The following is a 19,726-nucleotide window of genomic DNA, read 5'->3' as shown; positions in this document are numbered from 1 at the left end:
CCTGGAAAGGTGGAGATGAAGGTTGAGGAACTAAGAGTCCCCCAATGACGTGTCATTCAAGTAAACTGGCTTCTTGCAAACTAGTCCTCCAGTGCCCTTGAGGACATGCTGTGCCCCTGCGCTGGGTGCTGAGTGCGCCTTAGTTTAGGTCTGTGATGTATAAATTATCGTCTGTTCTTTCACTCTCCCTTGAGGTCTGAGGCACAGCTGAAGGCTTTCACAATGTAAAAATTTATAATTTTTAAAAGTGGAAGAATAAGGAACAGGGACTTGCACCCTGTAAACAGAAGAGCCGTTGTGGTGGGAATAAGCTTATGCAAGCTGAACGTAGTGTATCAAAAGATGGGGCAAGTGTAAGTCACTGCTTCTTTAGAAAATAGCCTTCATCAAGATTAGTCTGTTGGCAGGATGTGAAAATGGGGTGAATCCACAAGACCTTCACAAGTAGCCAGCTGAGGTAGGACTCTGCTGTCAGTTTTCTGACTAAGTGAAGGCCTGTCCCCTCAACCAGTTCCTGTTGTGTTTGTGTAATGACGTTTTCCACAGATAGAATCATGCCAGTAAATAAATATTTTTGCTAATGTCTAGTTTTGCTTGAGGAGCAGCTCTAAGAGATCCTATTGCGGATAGAAATATTCTTCAGTAAATATTGTCTCTCTCCTGAAGTATCCCTGAAATTTAGCTCATGTGGCTGAGGTTTCTTCCAAATCATGATGGCTGGAATAGGCTCATTTTCTTTTGTGACATTTAAGTCTCAGAAGCCATGATAGCAGCTTGAATATAATACCTTCCTCCTTGTCAGTCTGGCCATGGATTCCGGTCTGGCCATGTTATAAAATAGATAGCTGTGCTCCGCTGTACAGCGTGCCGGCATGAGGTGCCTTTTGAGTCCAGTCTTGGCCCACCTGTTTAGAGCTGGTCTTGCTTGTAAGGTCAGTGTTCTCACCTTCCTTGTACGGAAGAGCCGATGAATGTCAGAGTTCTGTACATCTCATCAATATTGGGCACCACTGGTGTTCTCATACTGCAAAAGCAAAAGAGTTGCAACGCAGCAGGATTTTTCAAACACTATCTTAGAAACCTGGAATAAGGAAGAAAGTAACATAGCACAGTGCAGCTTTCGTATCTAGGTATATGTACACATATATAGTGCTGCTCAGAGCTGTGTCAGGGTCTCATCGCTCAGAGCACAATCAAAACGCTGACTTTTCAAATTACTGAAATGTTGTGTGGCTGTGTTGGGGCATCCTAAAACCGACTGCAGAAACAGGTTGGGGTTTTGGCTGAATGCAGTTGCCTCTAACCTCTGCCTTTTGTCACCGTGATGTGCCACGTTGAGTTGCTTTATAATGCCAAAAGCAGACTGAAAATGGATTTGGATTTGGATTACATGTTTTTTTATGCTATGTGATTTACAAAGCATGGTGTTGGGCCTAAGCCCATGCAGGAAGTTCCTTGAACAGAACAGGTGAGTCCTAGGTGAGTGCTGAAGGCTGTGTTTACTTTGCACGAGGAGAACCTACTTCTGAATAAATCCTTTCTTATCAAGTCTGTCATCTGTAATTATTTTCATATGTCAGGTGTAACTTTGGTGTGAAATTAAAAGATCTATTAAGATTACAAGGTTGTCCACGTTGCTCTCTAACTCATGTTTGATGTGTTTTCGTTTCTTTTATTTAAATATTGTTGCAAAACTTAAATCTTGTTGCAAATGTACATTGTGTGGTATGAGGCAGGGTCTAGTTAATGTTGTAAACCCCAGCGGAGAAGGGAGGGGAGATCACCATCTCCAAAAAAATCATCAAGTGAAATGGCTGAACAGCCCCACGTCTGCTTCAATTATTTCCTTCCTTTGTGTTGCCTCGGGACATTAACCATCAGCTAATTTAGATTACAATGTGTTATATTTCTTTAATTAAAAGCAGGTAACTGTCAGATAACACGATAAAGATACTGTAGAGTATCTATTACCTCCAAATCCTTGGTTTTCTGTCCCTTGGCCGATTTTGACCCTTGGGATGATTTTACTGAAAAGAGTCGTTAGAAATAATGAGGGATGCTGCAAAAGATTTTGGAAGATTCTAATGAATTATATGAGCTGGTTGTCTTAAATTCTGATAATTTTTTTCTTTATACGCTGGTACAATTCTAGCAGACTGAGGACACCCCATGCTCTGCATAGTTCCTGCTCGGAAAACACAGTCCGTGTGCATTCATTTGTACTCAAAATGTCTTATCGCATATAATAGCACTGCAAGTATTATGAATTATACTTGGAACAGGTAATTTTGTCTTGTCTGGCACAAGTCAAAAAGGATTAAATACAGCCTCCAGACATGGCTGCCCAGGGACATTTATTTGGGGAGGCTGCTGTAGCGGTGGCCCTGGGTGGGTTTTTCCTGTCGCCTGGTAGCTCGAAACCAGGGGCTTGGTATTTACGGCAACCCTTCTGGAGCAAGTTATTTAAAACTCATATATCCTGTCTGAATGAATGAGAGTTTAGTAAAGCACAAACACCACAGACTCTGCTCTCTGAGGCTAAAATTCCTCAGTTCAAATCCCCCTGTTTTCTACCGAGTGCTGAAAAATAATCAATTCCTTCTGTGGTGCCTCAGTAGGCCCAAGTCCAGATGTAAATTTCACCAAAAACTATTGAGTTAACGCTGCTTTGCTCAACGTGTTTATTTAAAACCCCTGCTCATGGGGGAAAATGGTTACTAGTGAACTGAAGCTTTCAGACGTGTAAAACCCTAACAATGAGGGGATGATGCTTAACAAACATGGCCTGAATGCATCCCACCGGCTCAGAGAGGCTCCACGAGAAAAGAAAACCTCCTTTTTCCTTTCAGGCAGCAACAGGGGCTCCTTGGGCGCGCTGCCGTTTCCCGGTGCCAGGGGCCTGGAGCCCTCGGTCGGTCAGCAGCCCGTAAGGGGCAGGTCGGGCCGGCAGGTCGGGCCGGCAGCACGCCCCGCCGCCATGTTCCCGCCGCTGAGGCGATGCCCGCCCGCCGACCGTTCGGGCCCGCGCGGAGGCGGCGGGATGAGGCGAGCTGTCAATCAGCCGAACGGCGCCCTCCTGATTTGCTGCCGCCTGCGTCACGTGTGAGAGGCTGCCCGTATATAAGGGCGGGCGGGGCAGGGGCCCGCCGCCATTTTGTCCAGTGAGGAAAAGCGGAGCGGGAGTCTCGTTGAGGGTCGAGTCGGCTACGAATTTAGCGCGGGCTCCCTTCGCGCGCCCTCCCTCTTAGCATCGGTGAGGATCTTCACCTCGGAGGGCTGGGGGGGAGGAGGCGGCACCCGCGGTCTCGGTCCCCGGCAGGGCGGATGGAAGCGGCGGTGCCCGGTGGCGGCAAACAAAGAGCAGCCGCCATTTTGTAAAGCTGGGCCGCGGGCGGTGGCTGCCGCTACGCTGAGGAAAACCGGGCGGGGAGAGAGCGGGGAGGCCGCGGATTGCCTTGGAGAGCCCGCTCGCCGCCGTTCCTGCGTGGCCAGTGAGGCGAGGCGCGGCCGGGCGGGCGGTGCCGCGGGGGTGGTGTGGCGCCTTCCCCCCGCTCGGCGGGAGCGCCGCTTCCTCAGGCCGCGCTGCGGAACGCTCCGGAGGGATTCCCCGAGCGCTCCCGGCCTGGCCTCCGCCGGAGATGGCGCTGCTTTTCCTCCTCCGCCGTGTGCGGCTTCCCCTGGATCCCGCTCCGAGAACAATGGAGCCCTTCTCCCGCGCAGCGCTCCCCCTGCGGCCCGGCCCGCGCCCTCACCCGGGGGCCGGGGAGGAGGCCTCAGGGAAACACCCCCTTGCAAAGTTGGGAGGCCTTAGAAGTGAACGAAATTCCTAAAAGTAGTGATTTACGATCTAACAGCTAGTTGTTTGGTTTGGTTTTAAACGCCTTCCCCCCACCCCACCCCCCGAGTTCCACGCAGCTTAATGTTTCTATCAAATTCAGTTTCTGGAAAAAGCAACCAACAGCATTACTTCCTTGTAAGTGAATAAACACGTGCTGTATATTAAATGTACATGAGCTATTTTTTTTTTGTCCTAGCAATGCATCGTGACTCTTGTCCGCTGGACTGCAAGGTTTATGTGGGTAACCTTGGAAACAATGGCAACAAAACTGAATTAGAGCGAGCTTTTGGCTACTATGGACCTCTGCGCAGTGTATGGGTGGCAAGAAATCCTCCTGGTTTTGCCTTTGTGGAATTTGAAGATCCACGAGATGCAGCTGATGCAGTAAGAGAACTAGATGGAAGGTAAAATTAGCTTCTTGTGTGTTTGGCTTGCCTGGTGAAAATCAGGAGGTGTGGGTAGTGATAGTCTGAATTGGGAGGCTTCAGCTGGCGAAACCAAGGACTTGGCACATTAGTTACGCAGTGTTTATTTGTACAGTGATACAAGGATAGTGTTTCTTCATAGTGCAGGAATAGTGTTGGGATGGTTAATTTTACATTTTAGAGTTGGACTCTTAAGTTAGACATGACTTGGACTTCATGGTGCATGTGAGTTAAATCCAAGATGGTGTTACTATAAAGAGGCAAAACTGATCAGGGAGACTCTGCTTGGTTCCTTCTGTGCCTGCTTTTAATGGCATGGCAAGCTTTCAAAAATGGCCAAACCTTTTGTTTGTTGTGCTGGAATCCACTTTTTTTTTATACTGACTACTGCGTATTTTGACTGATGTGTATAGACATAATGGTTCTGCCCTTGTCTGTGCCTTTTGCCTCTCTCAAGTCCATAGGGCTTCTTGTGCATGCAGACTTGTCCCTGGAAATGCTAATGGATGTCAGTCTTTTTTCACAGAACCCTCTGTGGGTGTCGTGTCAGAGTGGAGCTCTCCAATGGTGAGAAACGGAGTCGGAACCGTGGTCCACCTCCATCCTGGGGCAGGCGTCCTCGAGATGACTATCGCAGGAGAAGTCCTCCTCCTCGTCGCAGGTACCCTAGGTCAAAGTACACTCATAGAGCTGTTGGCACTGTTACCACGTAGCATCCTAGAAGCAGGCTTTTTAAAAGCATGTTGATGGATAACATTCATCTATCTGATCACAATTTGGAGATGGCAAATGCTAAAAAAAAAAAAACCCAAAGAAAAAAAATACCAAAAAACCCCAAACCCCACAAAATCGAGGTGAACTTAAGTTGTGTTGAATGTTGGCTTTTGTCCTTAGGTCACTGTGCAAGTTGGTAGTCAGTGCCCTCTATCCTGGACTTGTCCTCCTTCCTCCTAAAATCTGCTCATCTTCTAGTCACACTTGCCCTTTCTTCCCCATACTTCAACTTAGGCTGTTCCTTTGCTTTATTCCATAATGGCAAAACATGACATACGGCAGCTTAGCATTTCCATACAGATGTGTTTCTCCGCTTTGTTTGCGCAATTGAAATACTTTCCAAGTAGGCAGCTGTTGAATAATAGACCGAGTAACAGTTGCTCTAAACATCTAGAATCTTGACACTTCACTGTTAGTTTGGAATTAAAACATTGGGTGACGATCCTGTCACTTGAGGTTTGCAAACCGAGCTCTAAAATAGAGCAGGATTTTTGGTAACTGACACGTTCTTGGACCCAGACTAGCTTGTCTGGCGGTTTAAGTCTGCAACGTGGTTTTTGCAGGACTGAATTTACCTGTTGCAGGTGAGTGAAGTCCTCGTGAGTCAGGGTTTCGAGCTTACCCTTTTGCTGTTGAAAAATAACACATTAGGAGTATTTGTTAGCTAATAGATGGTTGTACTGATGGCTTGTTTTTCATTTTTTTTATGCTTTTTGGTCCATCTATTAATAAAAATGAACCCGTTACAGAGTCACCATCATGTCTCTTCTCACCACCCTCTGAGTCTGCATTAGCCAGTCAACTAGCCCTTTCAGCGTCATGTGACCAGCGCGCCCCATTCAGCTTGGCTGGTGTCGTTTCACATGACCCAGGCATGGCCAGTCGTCAGGTTGCACCGCCCTTTGGTTCCCGAGCATGCTGTTTTCTCTCAGCCTTCTCTCCAACCTTAACCAAATCGGCAGCAGCCACCTCGACCGCCCACACATTCCCGGCCAATCAGCTCAGCTGTTTATTTACCAAATGTCTTCACAACAACTACAGCAGCAGCCTTCGGCTAACAAAAAAGCAGGAAAAATCCACAACACCCCCTTCGCCAACCAACTAAATACAACGCAACATCTGGCAAAACCTTTTCAGCAAATTCTTCTTGGCAGTCAGTCCGGCAGCCTCACCTCACCATTTCTAGCTTGTTGAAACCAAAAACTAGTAAGTTTTTCCTGCTTATACAGTTTACTGCTGGTTAAAATAAGGAGTAAGCGGCTTATAAGTAATTACTTTTCTCAATCAAAGGCTGGCTGTGCATAATTGAGTGGTAACGTACATATGTTGCTTGAGAAAACTTTTAAGGGTGATATGGAAGCTCTTACACTGAATAACGTAAAAACCAGTATATTTGCATGTGAGATGCCAAACTAAATTTTTAATAAAGCTCTAACAAACTTAGCTTTTCCTTGCCAGAAAAATCCTATCACCTTTAAATGGTTTTACTAACAGTTTTCAAAACTTAAAACATTTACTTTTTGGGATGAACTGGGCCGAGCTAAGGTTATTATTTTTTTATTTTTTAATTTTTATTCTTTAAGAAAATAGTCTAAACACACTCTATGGCATTAAAAATGACAATCACAATATGCAGTTCTAATGTAGCGCACTTAATGGCATTATCAATATTTACACTGAGCGCATTTTCACTTTTTTCCACTTGGTATCTCTTTTATGTCGTGTTATGGACCTTTTTGGCTTGCATGGGTTCCAAAACATTTGGTCTGTGCTATTTTTTTTTTTGGAACCACTTGTGGGACTTTGGTGTGGTGTTCTGGGCAGTGTATTTAGTTGAAATGGAAAGTGTTGCATTGGACAACTCTGCTATGAAGCATTCTTAGTTAAAGTGAATTCATGGTTGGAAACGTGCTGTTCACACTGAGCTTGGTTTTACTGCCTAATCTTTCCATGCCTTTTACTGGATGATGGATGCCAGTTATTCTTGGCACGTTCCCTGGGCCCAACAGTGAGTTTGACAAGTTGGGAAATGCCTCACCCCATTAATGCTAAAAGAATTGATAAAAAGCCTCACATTTCTTTTTCTGGTTCTAGATCACCACGAAGGAGAAGCTTTTCTCGCAGCCGCAGCAGGTATGCATCTGTTAATTACTGCATGGGCCGTTTTGTCCAGGAGGTTTAAAAACAAACAGGAACAGCTGAATGTTTGGGCTGTATGCGTTCAGACTCCAGGGCAAGTGCTGTAATCCAGTAAAAGGGAGGTAATGGGTTTGCTTCTGTCATTGCTTGATTGGAGTTCATATATTTACACAGCTATTTTAGGTTCCAGGGTTATCAGTTGAAGGATGTCAAGAATGGAAGCACTTACGGGGTTTTTTTTGTTCTGCAGCTTCCCAGGGTTCCTGTCAGTTTTTCCCAAAACTTCTGTGTTAAGGTGCTGCACTCCCCCAGATACTGTGAGCCACAAGCAGATAAGAAACACAGTGAGCGCATTCTGCTGTCGTGGGCTGTGGAATGCCAGGTGGTAATGGCCCAGCACTGTAACGCAGTTCTGTGTTAGGCTTTTTGAAGCTCATGGAGTTTGGAGGCGATCTTTACGTTCCTGTAGCATAGTGCTGTGTTACTGTCAGGGGTGCGTAAGCGCACGTGGGCACAGTGTCAGCACAGGCACTGTTGCTCGCCGTCTGAGTGAGCAGCTGTACACAGCTGCAGAGGGAGAGATAGATGCCTGTTTGCAGCACAACTTAAGCTGTGTTGTATGGCTCAACTGATTGTTCTTACCTGAAGGAAAGGCTAATGCCATGATCTTCAATGGGTTTCCCCCAGATGAATAATTAAAAACTTTTTTAACTCCCTGAAGGGACGCTGTTCCGATAGCCTTGTCAACCCAATTTAGCTTTGACACTGTAATCATTTTGGCATTGTGATCTTGAACAGGTCCCTCTCCAGAGACAGAAGAAGAGAGCGATCACTCTCACGGGAGAGGAATCACAAGCCTTCTCGTTCCTTCTCCAGGTCTCGCAGGTAGGATGAGCCTGTCGGTGTTTTGAGCAAATGCCTAAAAATGATTTGGGGTCTGGGGTGATACTGAAGAAGGCTGTGGTGGGGAGCTGTCTCTAGCGTCTTATGAGGTTCTTCACCTTGAAAAATTAAATACTTTATTTTAATTTATTAAATTTATTAAATGAACAGTGGTTTTTAAATGCATAAACATAATCACTGATTTGGGCTGGGGGGGAGGGCTGTGTGTTAAAGCAAAATCTGCTGCTCTTGGCACCTGGGTACTAATGTGTCTTTTCTTCTTCAGTCGCTCCAGGTCAAACGAGAGGAAATAGGAGTATGAGGAGCTGTGTACAGGAAGTCATTAGATCTGAGGACAGGAGGAGTATGTACAGAACATTGTTTTGTTTTGAAACTTCATAAAGCTAGGTGCATTTTTAAGATGTTTTAGCTGTTGAACTTGCTTTGTTCCTTGTATCTTGTAACAGGTGGCAAATGTAAAGATGTGAATCTGTATATGGTTCTGAGCAGAACATATGATTTGTAATATTAATCGCTTTACAATATACCATTATACATAATTTTGTGTTTGTGCTGAATGGTGAGCAGTTTGTCTTGCGTAGATAGAAGAATGCTTCTGGTGTTGATGTGCTTGGGCTGTGTTGTGCTGGGATTCAGCTCTTGGGAGGAGGCACGCGATGGAGACATGCTCATTGCAGAAGCGTGGCTGTGAGCGGTGCTAGTCATGCAGGGGGAGATGTAGATGCTTTGTAGTACAGTTCTCTGAGCTAGTCGGGAACGTCGAGCCAGTGGTGTGCGAGGGGAATGGCTGGGGCTGCAGTTTTAGCCAGAGCTCTAGTTCTGACTTCCATTACCTGGAACAGAGCTACTTTATATCATGTGAAATACAATTTTTTTTAGTGGTAGGGTCAGTTAATTTTGTACTTTAGAGTACTTACGTAGGTGATTGTTGACAGACCATCTATTCCAGAACCTCCGAATAGACCAAAAACACAGCAGCACTGCAGCTGGAGTGGATGTGTTGAGTGTGTAATGGTACATTGTAAAAGTTAAGAATTAAACATTTCTTTACTGTACAAGAATTTTCATGTCACTTGTAAAATGTCTTTTGTGAGATCCTTGGGATTAAAGTTTTGGTTACAACTTGTTGTTCGGTATTTAACTTGACTACCTGCTGTGTACCTTGGCATTGTGAAACGCACGCTTGGGTCTCGTGGCACAACTCTGTTCAAATAAAACACGCTCTGCAGTACGGGGTGAGAGGACACCGCTGTGTCGCGCTGTGACACCAGCGCTGACTGCTCGGGTGCCGCTCTCAGAGCGGGTGGCTGCTGCCATGGTGTTGCCACCTCTCACCCTGGCAGAAGGCCGGGCATCTGGTGCTGGTGGCACACGTTGGTCCTAGGTGACCATAGTCGGTGATGCTGGCTTGACTTCCCCCCTGACAGCGAGCTCCTAAGCGCTTCCCACCCCAAACCAGCCAGAGCTTCACCCTGGGGTGTTCCGCATCCTGGCTGGGGGTTGGTAACGACACAGGTTTTATGGCTGGTTTGAAATGGCGGGGCTGGGAGCTGGTGCTTTGCACGGAGGTGTCACTGTCACACTGCGGCAAGGCTGGGGTGCAGCCACAGCTCTCGGGCAGCCCAGGGGCTCCTTTGTTCTGTATCCAGGAGATGATGAGCTGCAGCTAAATGCAGAGATGTGTGTTCAGATTAAATCTGCCATGCTGGTTGGGCTGGTGGTTTAATTCCTTTGCTGGTGGTACCCAGGTGGGGAGGAGGTTGTGACAAGCTGTATCAGAAAGAGATGCTGCTGGCAAGGGGAGTTGTGTATCCATCGCCCTCAGCAGCTGGGGCACCTCTTCCCCGCCGAAGTATAGCGTCTAGTTATTTTGTTAATTACTCAGTAGTTCTTGTGGTTGGACTCTATCGTCAAGGTGTTCCCTGTGGAGCGGTGCTCGGTGCTCTGCTACGAGTGTAACCAGTCTCGCTGTCGCTGAGCAGCCCTAAACCATCCCAAGCGGGGCGCAGCGTGAGCTGCCAAGGTGCCAATGCCGCATCCCTCCTCTTGCCGGCATGCAGCCGAGCTGTGACTGTTGCGACGTGCTGTCGCGACTCCCCGGCAGAGGTCGGGGTGGCCCCACCAGCCGGCTGGGGCTCCTGGCCTGCTGCTGCCCCGCCGGGTTTGGTCTCAAAACGGTGACGACTCCCCTGGGGATGTTTGCCTTAGGGGAAAGGCAGCCAAGGGCTGCGATGATGTCATGTGCCACACACGGCTGCGTTCCCTTTTTTTAATCCCTGTGTTTGATTTGCAGAAGGATTGTGGCTCCGCCGGCAGGTGCTTCCTCTTGCGGTGGCACGGTACGGAGGGAGCGGTGTGGGACTGGGACGAGTAACCTTCAGCATCAGCTACTGAGGGGAAAGGACAGACAGAAAGCTGACTGGGGACAGCGTACGCTGTGGGATTAGTGTGCGAGGTAGTCGTGGAACTTGGGAATATTTATCAGTTCCAGGTTTCTGGCTTTACATCCTGCTCCTCAGCTGCCTGAGGAGGCTGGACCCGCTGCACGCAGCAGGCTGCTGGCTTTAGATTGTCAGGTGGGGTTTTGATGGGGAACAAAATTAGCAGCTTCTAGAGAAAGATGGGAAGTGTGTGAATGCTGACTGTGCACAGCCCTCCTCCCAGGGTGTAATTAGCAGGTGGTATTTTTAATGCAGCAACATGTTCGTGGACTTAAGGCTTCCAGTTTGCTTCTGTGAGAGGGCCACCAGCCTGGGAGCGCTCTTTACGGTAGTGCTTGCGTTTAAAAATTCTTTCACATTAAACGCACAAGGAAATGTTTGTGTTGACCTTCTAAGGCTTGGGACATCCTTCACCCTTCCACAAAGATCCTTAAACCAGGAGGGGCCACGCAGCATGGTGGCCTGGCCTGGAGCGGGCAGAGCGATGTCATCCGGGGGCTCCTTGGTGGCACGGGGTGGCCTGTACCCCATCCTGGGCACTGGCAGGGGAACTGCTGCTCTCTGCCACTTCCCAAATTGTTTCAGGGCTGGGTTTTGTAGCGCTCACGCTGACGTCTTCAGCCGTGTTTCTAATTTGGGGAGAGGTTTAGCTGCCCCTTGTTCTGCCCAGCAGAAGCATCCTGAGGTTAATGCTATCGGAGCTGCTCAGCCGCCCGTCGGCGCAGTATCTGAGCACATCCCAGAAGTGCGTTAGAGCAACGTAACGACCCTCTGTCTGTGTGCAGTTCGTTCTTCCCTCACGCTCTCCCTGTGTGCGAGTGGTTTTGCGAAGAAAAGGGTGGTTTGGTTTTTTTCTTTTTATGTACATGCTGCTCTTTATTTATGGCAGAGAGGGTCATTTTAAGAGCATGCCTTGCACTTAAGATGGAGAGGTTAGATGTGTTCGTGCGTTCTTCGGTAGGATGTGTCTCACCAGCCTTCAGGCAGGTTCAGCTGACCAGGGTCGTGCTTGGCGGGATGCTGCAGCCGTACGGAACGCTGGCAGTGGTTCCAGTTGACGAGACGCTGCTTCAGCTGCCGTGGGGAGCTGCTGCAGTTCACCTCCGGAACGAATGCGTTTCGGGAGCCGTGCTATTCTGTGCTCCAGTCACACTGAGAACTAAAATAGGTTCGTGATAGAAGATGGATGCATTTCCCTGGGCTGTCTTTGCATTTCTTTTTGTCTGAAGTCGCTGCGCCGTGCCCTTGGGTCTTCCTGCTGCAGCCAGCGTTGCCTGGCAGGGCAGGTTGTGCCTCTTATCTCTACGTGCTTCTGTGGGGACCTGTCGGCAGCGTTGGCTGGAAGTGACGAGTGCCCCAGCAGTTCTGTGGCTTTTTTTCTTCTGCTGTTAACGTCACTTCTCAGTTCCCAGTTTTACTTTCTTCTACTCATCACCATGAGATGCTGCGATGTTTCCCGACGTAAAGATCCTCAAAGCACCCGAACGTTTGCCAAACTTTCTCCCATTTCTGCTGCTTTCAATCCGCGTTCTTGTACCTGTGTTCAAATCGTACCCTAGAAATATTGTCCCAAAACCTGAGCTACAGTCACCATCATGAACTGTCTGACGCTGGTGCTGATGGAGCAGTAGTTAGGAAAGAAAGAAAGTGAAAAACCCGGAGCATCAACCCCTTTTGCAAACAGAAGGCCAAAGGGCAGAATTCCAGCAGCTCTGGTTTGACCTTAGCTCCCGCACAGCCGGGTGCTGGCACAGGACCCAGGATCTGCTGCGAAGGCGGGTCTCGGTTTCCCGAGCTCCGATTCCACACCTCAGCCTGCCCCAAACGGGCAGAGTAAAGGCAGTTTTCCCTTGGCAGCCGTGCGGTGAAGCAGTGGGGAAGCTGAAGCAGCACCCCAGCCTGCCAGCCCACGCGAGAAGCCATCCGGCTTCCTTGAAATGCTGGCGCTGTCTTGGTTTTCTGTTTCATTTCTGAAGTTTCGCTGAGATGCTGCCATTAGTTACATTCTGTTAGTGCCCTTCAAGCAAATCCTGTCATGGACAAAAATAAACATGAGATCCAGACAAATATAAAATAGACTATGCAATAGGAACGCTATGTTCCCAAGTGATTCATTCATCTATTATTTAATAATGTATTAGCTGACAAAACTTCTAGTTGGATAAATCTTCACGTTGATTCAAGTGGTGATTCTGCTCGAGCCTCAAAATAATTTTAGCTGTCAGATTTTCGGGGGGGGGGTTATCCCAGCTGGAAAAGGGAAGTGTATGTCCTTCCCAGCTAGAATCTGCCACTGATGTCAGCGGCGTTCCTCCACAACCTTCCCGTGGTACCCCAGGACTCATGCCCTGTCCTTGGACACTTGGCTGGCCAGCACGCTGAGGGCTTGTGATGTACCGCCAGCACGCAGCGACACCGCGCCGCTGCCCGACGTCCCCTGCCATGCAGCTTGGTGCTGCCATGCAGCTCGGCGCCGCCACGTGCCCCGGTACAACCCTCCGTCGGTATCAGGGTGGAGCGGTGGTATCAGGGTGGGGCTCCGTGTCACCCTGGGTGTCGCTTTGGAGCCGGCTGGAAGATCGCTGCTGCCAGCTGTGAGCGAAGCATTATCTCCGCCGCACGCACGCGGGGGCTGCGTTGTCCATGAATATTCAACAATATTCAGGGGCGTCTCTGCGAGGAAGCCCCGCTGCTCCACCCAGCCTTTCCCCCGCCGCGGCCCATGCAGGGCTTGCCATCCGTTTTCGCTATAAAATGTTTGCAGTCGCTCGTTTCTGACTAACACCGACGTTATTTGCCATCGCATTAAAAGGCGGTCGGGCACGGCAGGGTGGCCGCCGGCTGGACTGGGTGCTGTGCTTCCTGGTGCTGCCCAGCGTGGATCGAGCAGCTTTTCATGCAGTGTTATTACAAGCTTTTGGGGAGGAGGTTAGGGAGATAGGCTGCAGGTGTGGTACGCCGCCACTCCTGCCAACAGCCCTTCTTCTCGCTGCCTGGCTGACACGTTCTGCTCCAAAACTCAGGGCTGAACCCTCCCCAGATTTTTTCTCCCTCCACAGGATCAGTCTGACAGGGACTGGTGGGGTATTTTTTGACCTATAGACGTTTTGAGGTTTTCACATTTTACACCTCGCCACCTCCCTCTTTGTCTCCCTCCCGCGCTTTGTGGCATGTTGCGGTTACATCCATAAATCTTTTGGTTCTCTGCAAAGCCCGGGCTTGCTGCGGGAGGTGGGAAGGGCGCTGGGGCAGCGTCGCTGCTGGCGGGTGAAGTACGGGGCGTTTTCAGCCTGTTCCCAGCCTCTCCTGCGCTGCTGACGGCAGCTCCAAGATGCAGCAGACTGCCTTTCCCTGGTGCAGTGGGGATTCTCCCGGGCGAGACAGGGAAACCAGTGAGGGCAGCTGAAACCAAAAGAAAAAGGTTTTTCCTTTCCACATTGGCGCCTGGAACTCCCTGACTCGGATCCCCGTCGTGGGGAGCGGGGCAGAGCTCCACCACGGTGCGTGGCCCGCGGCCGTCCCCATCACCAGGTGTGGCACAGCTCTGTGCCAGCGCTGGGTGTCAAGGCCGGCGGGGTTCGGTGTGGGGCGACTGCTGCTCCGTCACCCCGGCTCCAGGAAGTCCTGCTGTGCACGACCGACACGTAGGATTGAAAATGCTTTTGACCCTTATCCCGGCGTCAAGGTGGCGGCTGTCATATCTCTCCGGTGGCTTTATTGGAAGTTGTGCACACACAGCTGTCCCCTCCCATTACCTCTGCCCCGCACAGCGTCGGTCACCGCACGTGACAGCCGTCTGCAGCGTGTGGTCCGGGTGCTGCCCTCCTGCCGCTGCCGTTTGAGCCGTCCCTTCGCTCCCAGTGCCATGGGGCCGTGCCGCCCCTGCCCTCTCTGCCCCACTCCTCGCCCACAGCCAAGTGAATCACGACCCCGTGCCTGCCCTCACCCCGGGTGACAGGATTCCCGAAACCTGTGACATGAGCGGGGAGATCCCAGGAGGTGCTGACACACGGTGAGCCACCGCCTGGCAGTGCCGGACGGGCGAGCGGGCCAGCACACGTTGCCGGAGCCGCAGGTTTGGGCTTTGGTGTCGCTGCCTCCGCAAGCGGGAGCCGAGGGACTCGCAGACACCCCATCCTCCTGTGACTGCACCGAAGCGGGATTATTTTTAAAGGTCGTATCGTGAGCAAGCATTAGTCAGCAGCTCTCCACAGTCACCTCCTTCTCACGCACGGCTATAAAGGGGCAGATCATGCTCCTGGTGGATTTTGAACAACCCCACAGCTCGGGGAGCAGCAAATCTCCCCGCAGCAGCACCGTGCCACGCGTGTCATCCATTGGGAAGAAAAGAAGTGGGATCGATTGATGGCTTCCCGTGGGCCTGGCTGCACCAAGAGCTGCCGAGGGCTGGGGACCCCGTACACACGTGGACGGGAGCAATTCTGCCCCGCGCTCCGCTTGCTTATCCCCACCCACGCTGTGAATCCTCCTGCTGTGGAAGGTGCTGGAGCAATCCATCCCCCTGGCCTGCTGCTGCCTCGACGGCAAGCTTTCCCTGCCCTCGTTGGGATGCCTGCGGGGAAGAAATGGCTGCAATAAAAAAAAAAAACAAAAACCCCTGTGGACGTTTTGGATGGACCATGGTCCCTGCATGGGAAGAAGTGGCTGCAATAAAAAAAAAACAAAAACCGGTGGATGTTTTGGATGGACCATGGTCCCTGCATGGGAAGAAGTGGCTGCAATAAAAAAAACCCACCCTGTGGATGTTTTGGGTGGACCGTGTTCCCTGCATGGGAAGAAGTGGCTGCAATAAAAAAAACCAAAAACCTGTGGATGTTTTGGATGGACCATGTTCCCTGCGTGGAGCTTTCCAAAAGGCTGGAGCGCCCGCCTGGGTTCCCAGCGGGGTGCCCGTGCCCCCTCCGTGGGTGCCGGCCGGCTGCTCGGTCCTGCCTTGCTCTCGGGCCGTAGTCAATGAGGTGAAGCAGCAAGTAAATAAACAGGCAAACGAACGCGGGGTTCGAAGCCAGGTACTCCCTGCCGCCCTCGCCGGGCTCTGAACAATGAGGTCCTTTGCTGCCAGTGGAAAAAAAAAGAAAAAAAAACCAACAAAAATAAAAAAAAACCCAAACCCAACACACAAAGCTTCCAAGCTGCTCATGGAAAGTCAGTGAAGCAATTACGTTAATGACTATGAATGGGGCTAAAAACAATCTGGGATGAAAATGAGTGAGGGGCCGAATGAAGCGACCGATTCATAGCCTGGCTCACGCACCCAGGAGTATTTCCAGTAAGGAAGGGCCTTGTTTTAGGGACTGTCGCATCCCCCATTTGTGCTCGGTGGGACTCTATTTCCACTCTGCTGGGTCCGGTGTCTCATCAAAATGCCTTCATAAATGGAGCAAACAAGGGCTGAATATGGCAGGGAAACAGTCAATTAACACGATCCGAGTTCTTTTAGGGGCAGAGTTAATCAAGCATTCAGCGTTTTGTCATTCTTGTCTTTCTTTCCTGGGAAAATCCTATTAGTATAAAATCACTTAATTGGGCACTTCAAAGAGCTGATGGGAAAACAGTCTTCGCTGGGATATAAACGCCATTCAGCCGAACACTGGGTTCATTTAGACTTTTGCTGGAGCGTGAGTGTTTCATTAAGAGCCTTCACGTTTCCCACTTAAAAGAAAAAAGCTTGTTAGTGGAGATAATAAAAAAAATCTTGGAGATTTGAATCTTGCTGAAGAGGGTTTTTTACTGCCTGAACACGCAGGGCTTTGTTGCGGGGCTTTGTCCCCAGCAGAGCCGCTTACACCTACAGCGAGTGCCTGTCAATCTGCTGTCCCGAGCCGAGGGATTTCACACCTGCCCGGGGTGTTCGTGCGAGTAAAAGCTGTTCCAAGAGGGAGAGTCCCCCCCCGCCATCCGTAGAGGTGGGCGACAGCCCTGGTCACACCTTTGGGGTGTTGGATGATGCATTTGGCAGGACTGAACCTCAAAGCCCATGTGCTCAGCCCCGCTCTCTGCGCCGGGGTGGGGTGGGGTGTGTCCTAGACCAGCTCCCTCATTCTTGGGTTGTTTCCCTGGGCAGAAATTCAGTTTTTTGCAGAGTTTACCGTTATCCCACCTGGAAAAACAACAGCACGTGCCCTGCTCTGTCACTGCCGACTGCATCCCAACAGGATGGATGCTCATCCGCCCAGCCCTTTTCTGTTTCTTCCCCCTACGCTGGTTGATCTAAAGGAATATGAATTTCCCCCCCCCCCCAAAAAAATACCACTTCCCATACAGCTTGGACCGCCAGGTCTCCACATCCCGCTGCTGGGGAGGGCTGGGTGCGGAACCGCGCGCATCTCTTCATTTCTGCCATCGGCACTGGCAGGCTTTGGTCTGGGAAAATGTTTCCGGGTTGACCACGTGCTTACGTATTACTGATGGTGGTTATTCTGCCTTTATCAAATCTTTGTGTGTAGGTATTTGTGTGCCTTTAAACCAGTCGCTGGCCCTCAGCCTGCTGAGATCCCTCCTGGGCACGCCGTTTGGCTCGTCTCTTGGGGCTCAGGGCTGCCGGCTGTGGCTCCCCATCCTCCACCTCGTCCGAGCCTGGGGCCTCCAGACTTCCATCACCCGACCCAAACTGTTCCCCCGCCGCGTGCCAGAGCTCCCCCCCAGCTCCCCTGGGCTTTGGGGGTGCTGCGCCCCGGGTCCCCAGTGAGGACGATGCTCAGCGGCGGAGGCGATGTGCCCGGGCACGTTCCCGTGATGAAACCCTGGTTGTGCCGGTGCTGAGGACGGGCTGAGTCACGCACCGACTTTGCCTGCCATGAATAATGATGTCTTTGCGGCCGTTTCCCCTCCCGGCAGGACCCACCTGGGGGGATCCGCTGGGAAAGAAACTTTCCCAAGGGATCCCCGGCCAGGGCAGCCACCCCGGCTTCTGTCGGTGCTGGGGAGAAGGTTCCGTTGAAGTTTGTGAAATCTGCGGTTATTTAATGGGATTCCATTTGCTTCCAGGCGTTAGGATGGGATTTTCAGGCAAGTTGTAAGGATGGATTCCCCAGCGATCACACCCCTGCCGGGTGGGGGTTGGGACACCCCTCGGGGAGGGCGAGCCTGGCGCGGGAGAGGTGACAGCTCCCACTCGGTGGCTAAAAATGGTGAGAAGGAGACACCCCACCCCCCTCGGCACTGCTCGTCCCCAGCCCTGCGCCCCTGACCTCCTCCTACGTGTTGCTGGGGCTGAACATCATGAGTCACCTTTGAGATTTTTTTTTTTTTTAAGTTCCTGTACTGCCTTTTGTATTAATCACACTTTTCCCCGCCCCCCGCCACTTTTTTTTCTGGTGATGCCACTTGAGGCTTCACCACGGACTCTCTGACCCAGACCCCGCCGCTGTTCCTCTCCCCGCTTCCCATTTCCAGTAACCCCCAGTGCCAGCGCTCCCAGCTCCCGCTGTGGGGGCACGAGGAGGGGGAGTGACAGCGGAGTTTGCAACAGCCAGAAACCTGCCCCCCCCCCCTATCCCGGGGCGCAGGGAGCAGACCCCCACCCCACCAAAACAAATCACAGAGAGAGTTACAGAGTTCTTTTCCTAAGGGGTAATTTAGGTCTGATTTATTTTCTGGCTGGTTTTGCCCTGGGATACATCCCCCGTGTAAGTGGGATGCTCGCAGCCGTTGGTTATCCCGCCCCACGGTGCTGTTTTCATCCCTCGCTCCTGCATCCGCGGTGGCTGGAGCTCGCCGCCGGCTGCACAAGCGAGGCCGCTCCTGTCTCCACCACTTTGGGCACCAATTTCAAAAGCTGCCGGTTCCGACGGTCCCGTTGCCTTTTGTGGATTTTACAAAAAGCAGAGTTCGTTTAAGCAGTGAGTATCCTCTTGGTAAATGCTGCTTCGCCTCAAAGCCCTGGCGCAGCCGGTGCGGGGAGGATGCTCATGGTGCTGCAGTTGGGCCGGTGTCCAACTTGCCTTCGGGACATCTTCCTCGCGTCCAGCAGAAGCGTGCCAAGGAGCTGCAGCTGGAGCAGAGCTGGAGGTTGGCGAGGAAACGATCCGCTACTGCACAGCGACGCAGGCAGCCCGCCGCAGTGCAGCTCGAAAGGCGGCTCTTTGCAACCAGGAGCAAAACCAGTTCCCAGATGGGAAGACCAGGGACCCGCTCCCTGCGAGGGAAGGCGGCTGCTGCTGGCCCCCTCCTTCCCTGCGTCTGGCAGGTGGAAAGGCAGGATGGATCCCAGCTTTCCAGGCTGGGTCTCTGCAGCGTGTGATAGTCATTCCGGATGCTTTCACATTCCCCATCCTTCACCTTCCCTCCCCATCCCAGCGTGCCCATCCGGAGGCGGCAGCGCTGCAGGGGGGGACCGGCGATGGCAGACACCCCTGCGGCGCGGCAGCCTGCGGCCAAACACGCCCAGACACCTTCCCCAGCCGCTCGGGCCGCGGGAAGCTGCTGGTCCAGCAGGGAAACGTGGGTGCTTTGCACACCCAGGGTCCTGCTGAGCACCCCAGCACCCGCCGGCCGCGGGGGCCTTGGAGGGTGCCTGGCACTCCCATGGGGCTGCTTCAACCCACCCTTGGTCACTTGGGACCGTGTCACCTTGCTGCGCCCCACCGGAGGCCCCGCAGCATCGCTGCGCGAGTCGTGATGCCCGCGGGGCCTGGGCAGCTCGTGCCGTGCCGGGAGGGTGATGCCGAATGTGCCCCCCCCCCCGTCCCGGGGCAGCTGGCTCCGAGGGCATCAGCTCTCGGCCGTGGGGCAGGATTGGACCCACCGACCAGGCACGCGGGTGGGTGCCCTCCGGCCTTGCACTGACCCCCGGCAGAGGCTGCCCTGGGTTCAGACCTTTCAGACTGGGATGTTTCCCAGTTAAGCCCCAGATCCCTCCAGATCCTCCTCGCGGGTTCCTGCGGGACATGCACGGGCTTGTTCCCGCTCTTCATCCCTGCCCCGCAGCCTGCAGGGTTCGGACCAGCAGATCCTTCCCAAAACGAAGCCGGGGTGCCGGGGGGGTCCCGTCGGCGGAGGAGACCCCCGGGAGAAAATCCCGCAGGAGAGGCCAGGGGCAGCCTGCGGCCGGGCCGGGGTCGGGCACTGCCTGGGGACCCGGGGAGCATCACCCCAGCGTGGCTCCGAGGTTGGGCACCCCGAGGGGCTGAGTCGCCCCTTCCTTAATCCGCTTTCCCCCTCCGACAGTGACCTGGGGGGCAGGA

The 19,726-nt window shown here is 52.0% G+C and overlaps 1 protein-coding gene across 1 annotated transcript; it reads left to right on the top strand.

Annotated features, from left to right (window-relative positions):
* The first annotated feature begins 3,129 nt into the window (after positions 1–3,129).
* SRSF3 (serine and arginine rich splicing factor 3) lies at positions 3,130–9,201 on the top strand. The gene is made up of 6 exons (XM_040616578.1): positions 3,130–3,253; positions 4,035–4,242; positions 4,790–4,924; positions 7,132–7,170; positions 7,975–8,061; positions 8,345–9,201. Exons 2-6 carry the CDS (start codon positions 4,037–4,039, stop codon positions 8,370–8,372), a joined length of 495 nt encoding a protein of 164 aa, XP_040472512.1. The 5' UTR covers positions 3,130–3,253; positions 4,035–4,036; the 3' UTR covers positions 8,373–9,201.
* The last annotated feature ends 10,525 nt before the right edge of the window (positions 9,202–19,726 follow it).

Source organism: Falco naumanni, chromosome 17 (assembly GCF_017639655.2).
Source record: "Falco naumanni isolate bFalNau1 chromosome 17, bFalNau1.pat, whole genome shotgun sequence".
Classification (NCBI taxonomy): Eukaryota; Metazoa; Chordata; class Aves; order Falconiformes; family Falconidae; genus Falco; species Falco naumanni.
Note: the sequence above shows the minus strand (reverse complement) of the source record. Positions and strands in the feature narration are given on the sequence as shown.

Excerpts from the sequence above, each read along its gene's own strand:
- SRSF3 (XM_040616578.1), top strand. The coding sequence starts at position 4,037 with ATGCATCGTGACTCTTGTCCGCTGGACTGCAAGGTTTATGTGGGTAAC. Across the intron at positions 4,925-7,131 it reads AGTCCTCCTCCTCGTCGCAG|ATCACCACGAAGGAGAAGCT; the intron begins GTACCCTAGGTC and ends TTCTGGTTCTAG. Across the intron at positions 8,062-8,344 it reads TCCTTCTCCAGGTCTCGCAG|TCGCTCCAGGTCAAACGAGA; the intron begins GTAGGATGAGCC and ends TTTCTTCTTCAG.